The following is a 6,267-nucleotide window of genomic DNA, read 5'->3' as shown; positions in this document are numbered from 1 at the left end:
TCTCATTTGTTTTTTTATGATTGTCAATGCACTAGTTTATACTTGATAGTTATAATTATGTATAATTAAACATTATAAAAAACTAAATATTAATAAATCTTATATTGAGATGAATCAAACAAGATTTTATTTGATTATGTTTTAATGCGTGAATTAAGAATAAAATATAAATTAACAGTAATGAATAAATAGTAACCTAAAAGTAAATGGGACACTTGAAAAAAAAACAAAAAAATATAAATTTGAATTTCACTAGTCTCTTCCCCTTCACAAATCCACCCTGTAAGTTTTTTAAAAATAGGAGAATCATAGATGTTTAATTAGGTCAAAATTTAAATGACGTAAAAGTAACTCAAATAAAGTAAAATAGGAGTATGATTCTAATTCATCAGCTCCTACACATGTGGTACGTACTGAATAATATGAAAAAAATTTAAGGAAATATAAATGTTTGAAAAAGAATTTTGTTACTATAATCAAGAGTATTAAAAGAACATAATACTACATCCATTGCTTATGAAGTTTCCACACGTATGTTCACGAGAATTAAGAAAAACATATTTTTTTAGATAGTGAATATATTATTTATTAAATAATAAATTTGATGAGGTAAAGTGGAGACAATAAAATTTTTAAAAATATTAAAAGAAAGTTAATGGAAAGAATATAGGGACTACAACTAATAAAATAAATGTATTTATAAAGTTGGTGAGAAACATATGGGGACCATAAAAAATATAAGAATATTAAAATCAAGTTAGTGAAAAATACGTCTGGACTACAATCATTATTGAAATATTAAAGTGATGATCAACAAAATTATTTTTATTCAAAATTTGTAATATAAATAGAAAGATTCTTAATGAAAATAACAAATAGAACACCAAAAAAACAAATAAAAACTTTTTTAAAGAACAAAAAGAATATATTTCATAAAAATAATGTTGAAATTTAACTTTATTACCATTATTTATAACCAAACACCAGATATGCAGTCAAGCTAACTTTATTTTTGACTAATATTTTTTTATTCTATTAAATATTTTCCATCCCTCTAATAAAATAATAAAATTAATGTTGATAAATATTTCCTCCATTTTGAAATATTTGATAGTTGCTACATTACGCTAATTGAAATTATTCATCGTTCAAGCTTACTTTATATATTGCGGCTAATATGTAAGAAAAAATTTATTTAAGTAAAATGTTAATTTAAATCGTCTAACATACTTTCATAATATTAACTTTTATAGTTAAATATATAAATTATCAATATAACACATTAAATTAGGTAATAAAGTAAAATGGAACAGAGATAGTGTATGAACAAAGTTGCCAAATAAGAGTCCAAGGTGGGTCCTTTCTTACCCTTCCATCTCATTTCATGGCCACAACAGTCAACATTAAGTAACTACTTAAACAGAGGACCATTACAGTTCTATTCTATTTCCTTCTCCTTCCTCAAGTCAAGACTATTATTTCTCTTCTTTCTTCATCTCATTAACCCAAATATAATATAATAAAACTGAAAATTCAGGAAAATGAAGAAGATTAAAGAAGCAAAAATGGAGAATACAAAGAGTTTTTCAGAGCTAGTTATAGAGCTTGTTGCATCAGCTGATGAAGTAGCTTCATTAGCCAAAGACTCAGAAAATGACACTGAAGCTTTAAGTGAATTCGCCATTTATGTCGAAAAGCTTTCGCCTATATTAGATACTCTTAGACAAGATAAGAAGATCATGGATACTTCTAATATAAGGTCTGCTATTGCTTCCTTAGAAGCTCAACTTCAAAGAGCTAGAAATTGGATTATAAACAGATGTGTTCATTCAGATGATCATGGATTCGCTATTATTCAACAACTTACTCATGATCTTGGCCGTTCTTTAGGCCTTTTATTGTTTGCTAGTATTGGGGTGTCCTTAGATTTGAAGGATAAACTTGGGATTTTGCATCAAGAGATGATGAATGCTAAGTTTGATAATTCTTGTTGTTCTTCTAGTGAAAGTGTTAGTAGGGAGATTTTTGAAGAGATGAATGATGGTAGTGATGATGATCAAACTTGTTGTGATGATAAGGAAGAGTTTTGTATGGCTATGAGAATGGAAAGGGAGGATGTTGCATTACAACTTAAGTATGGGAATGATGATGAGTTTAAGAATGCTCTTTTGGGATTAGAGGTTTTAATTAGGGATGAAATTGTCAATTGTGAGTGGATTTGTGATGAAGGGATTATCCCCATTTTGTTTAATAGATTGGGTTCTAGCAAATGCATTGAAAGGTTAGGAATAATTAAGGTGTTGAGAAGCATTGCACTTGAGAATCCTCAAACCAAGGTATTACTTCCTCATTTTATCAATTTTCTTTTTCTTTTTCTTTTTCAATACAACAACATTCCATTAAGCCTGGTTTTAATATATGGATGCATCCAACCTTATACCGTTAAAATGAAGAAATTGTCTTCAACGAACTCTTTATAGCGGTCATCATCTGCAATTTTAACAAGTACTTTTGTAATGTTTCTTTGAACTAGTCAAAGAATCACATTTTTTTGAACTTTTCTAAGATTTATCGGAAGTAGAATGTCACTCAAGATTAAGAATTTTCAAGAGAATAATATTGGAAAAAATAACCCACTTGTGATCAGACATCAGAGAAAGTTGACTAACATAGCTTGATGGGCTACTCTTCCAATTTCCAATTGATTTTATGATGGAACCTCATCAGGTTCGTATGCAGTCAACTCTTTTCTTATTTGGGTCTTCTGTAGAAGCCCAAATTAATCAAATATGACCCTAAAGTTGGAATTTTAATTAAGAAGTTTTGTTTTGATGTGGATAACAAATTTAAGTTTGGAATTTTCATAAATTTTAGTGGTGATTAATTGGACAGGAAAGTATGGTAGACTCGAACTCTTTAATAACATTGGTGAAGTCATTAGCTAGAGATGAGATGGAAAGGAGAGAAGCAGTAGGGCTGTTGATGGATCTCTCTCAGCTTTCTTCGGTTCGACGAAGAATTGGGAGAATCCAAGGTTGTATAATTATGTTGGTAACTACCTTAAATGGTAATGATCCAATATCATCAAATGATGCAGGGAAGCTCTTAGCTGCTCTTTCATGTAATACTCAAAATGCTCTTCTTATGGCTGAGGCTGGCTATTTTCGTCCTTTGATCCAACACCTTAAAGAAGGTATTCATTTCCTTTATCTTTTCAAATCAAGTTGCTAGTTAATGCTCCCTTACACGAGAGACCTTTTGGCGAAAAGTTTAGCTGCAGATGCAGTACATGCACGGCTCATACATAAAATTAAATATTTCATTTTGAAATATGGGTGGATTAGAATCAAACCCGTACTTCTTGTCACTTAGGCAGTCTAATATCATATCAAGAAAAGACTAAGCTCTAAAATATATTATATACTCGATCATATTCATAATACTGAACAGATATACTCATGTGGTCAAGAGCTTTGACAAAGTTAGTAGATAAAGCAAGTAGTGAAGCACATTTCTTTTAAAAAAGGCATGTTTTACACCACTATATTGCGGCCTAATTAGCTGGTTTGATGAGTTTTATTGTTTAACTTTACTTTTGAGGATCTTTTGATTGATACCTTTCTTTCAAATGAAGCCCAGGGAAATGTCCCTGGATTTGAATTAAACTCTTGCTTTTGGGGAAGTGGGACTGCGATTTAGTTACTTTTCTGCTTTAGTACATTCTGCATATTATTTTTTTGGGCCAGAAAGATTAACTGTCAATTCAACATCATCATCAACAACTCAACATCCCACTCGAAAACGAGTTTTTGGTGAAAGAATGTGACAGACAATTTATAGTCATTCTCCCTTTAAAGATAGAATTAGAGGAAGGTGACAGACAATCCCGCTTGAAAGATTAACTGTCAGTTAGATTGATCAAACTAAAGCACCAACAAAACATTGCAAAAATATTATGATAAAGAACGTTTTGTAGAGTCAACTAGCTTAGTAGGTAAAGTCATCAGACTCGAAACTCAGGAAAATTGAGTCTCCAATCGAGTAGTTGGTCGGATTTCTTGTATGATCAAATTAGACCCGGGTAATGGCCTAGTTAGGCCCTGGCTTAGATTGAATTGTTCAGAAAAGTAACATTTACACTCATACTAAAAATTATTTATCTTTGCAGGTTCAGAAATGAGTAAAATCTTAATGGCAACAGCACTTTCAAGGATGGTATTGACCGAAAAAGCCCGAGTGTCGCTAGGAGAAAATGATGCAATCAGACCCTTAGTACTCATGTTCAAGATGGGAAAACTCGAAGCAAAGCTTTCGGCCTTAAAGGCTTTAAAAAATTTATCCCTTTCCACCAAAAACATAGCACACATACTTACCTCTGGTATTCTCCCTCCTCTGCTTCAGCTCCTTTTCTCGGTCACTTCCTCACTTATGAGCCTTCGGGAACCTGCATCAGCTATCCTCGCAACCATTTCTTCATCGGATTCTATTCTCGAGCATAGAGATTTACCCGAACAGCTTTTCTCTTTAATAAACGTGTCTAGTCCAAAGATCAAATGCAATATCCTAGTGGCTTTAAACAACATCCTTTCTCAACCAGGTGCTTCTGAAGTTAGAAGTCGAATGAGTGAAAATGGAGCAGTACAACTTTTACTAAATTTCATCAATGAAACCGACATCAAAATTAGAATGGCTGCCTTGACGTTACTATGCATAATCTCGAAGAATATATCCATCGAAGAAAATTACCTTCCAATCATTGTGAATATCATTGCATCTTCATCGTCAGAAGCTGAAAAGGCAGCTGCTGTTGGTTTGTTGTGCAACATTCCGCTGTCAGACAAAAAGGCAACCGAAAAACTCAAAAGAGAAAATCTACTACCAATGTTAGTCTCTTTGATGGGCTCTTCGAACTTTTCAAGTTTAAGTACTGCAACAAAGCGATTACAAGAAAGTGTCGCGGGTATTTTTGTTAGGTTTACAGTACCTTCTGACATGAAATTGCAAGTCTATGCAGCTGAAATGGGAGTTATACCTATTCTAGTGAAGATCCTTTCAAACGGGTCTATCAAATCCAAGTCTGAAGTTGCAACATCTCTTTCTCAGCTATCTCAGAATACACTTTCTTCGAGAAGGTTTAGTAATTCTCGATGGCGTTATTGTGTTCCTTCTCCGACTACAGAGGGATTTTGTCAAATACACAGATCGTATTGCACCCTTAAAAAAAACTTCTGCCTAGTAAAAGCGGGTGCTATTCCTCCTTTGATTCGTGTCTTAAAAGGTAGCGAGAGAGAGGCTGATGAAGCAGTGCTGAATGCAATCTGCACACTCTTGCAAGACGAAATTTGGGAAGATGGAAGTAATTTTATAGCAAAAATCTCAGGAGGGGTGGAGGCTTTAATTCAGGTGTTAGAAGTAGGAAGCGTAAAAGCCAAGGAAAAAGCTATATGGATCTTGGAGAGAGTATTTAGGATCGATAGGTATAGAGTCGAGTATGGAGGTTCAGCTCAAGTAGTATTGATCGATCTCGCTCAGAAAGGGGATTCTTGTTTGAGATCGTTGGTGGCTAAGTTATTGGCTCAACTCGAACTGTTACAAGAACAATCAAGCTATTTTTGACAAAGTAATACAACAAAGGAAAAAAGATGTGCAATATTCTTATTCATTGTGTAGTAGATTGGATCACTTAGATGGGTGTAAATGATTAATAAATTTAGGTAGTATTTTACTTGTATGTAATCTTTTGAAAGTGTGAATTGTAGCAGAAAAAAATATAAGTCCATGTTCTATAAGGGATTAGGGAATTCATATATAAAAAATTAAGCTAAAATATATATAAATCTTTCGATTTCAAGGATGTAAAATATTGGTTAATACGTATTATACATCGATAATTTTTTGTGCCACGCAAATTGAAATAAGCAAAATATAATCGGCTTCATGGTAATTGTGAGATTTAAATTAACTGTTCTCATAATCATTAGATTATGTGATGCTCCTTGGTACCCTAAATTTAAGGCTCCTTGACTCTTGCTTCCTTCCTTTCATATAAGAAGAAAAACAAAGTGGATTCAAACTATAAATTGCTTTCAATCTCCACCATTCAAGTAATTAAATTCAAAAAATCAATTACGGATATATAATTTAACTTCTAGAAGTCAAGTTTATTTTTATTTTATAGATTAATTTTAGTTCGGTTAGAGTTTTAATTATGTCCACATTGATCCATTTTACCAACTCTACATAGAATGTTGATTTGAAATCAAGATT

At 32.3% G+C, this 6,267-nt stretch overlaps 1 protein-coding gene across 1 annotated transcript; it reads left to right on the top strand.

Annotated features, from left to right (window-relative positions):
* The first annotated feature begins 1,374 nt into the window (after nucleotides 1-1,374).
* Nucleotides 1,375-5,861, top strand: LOC130801448 (U-box domain-containing protein 44-like). The gene is made up of 3 exons (XM_057665308.1): nucleotides 1,375-2,336; nucleotides 2,893-3,193; nucleotides 4,169-5,861. The coding sequence occupies exons 1-3, from the start codon at nucleotides 1,542-1,544 to the stop codon at nucleotides 5,614-5,616; spliced, it is 2,544 nt and encodes an 847-aa protein (XP_057521291.1). The 5' UTR covers nucleotides 1,375-1,541; the 3' UTR covers nucleotides 5,617-5,861.
* Nucleotides 5,862-6,267: the final 406 nt, after the last annotated feature.

The sequence above is a fragment of the Amaranthus tricolor genome, chromosome 15 (genome assembly GCF_026212465.1).
Source record: "Amaranthus tricolor cultivar Red isolate AtriRed21 chromosome 15, ASM2621246v1, whole genome shotgun sequence".
Classification (NCBI taxonomy): Eukaryota; Viridiplantae; Streptophyta; class Magnoliopsida; order Caryophyllales; family Amaranthaceae; genus Amaranthus; species Amaranthus tricolor.
The sequence above is the reverse complement of the archived record's forward strand: the minus strand, read 5'-3'. Positions and strand labels throughout refer to the sequence as shown.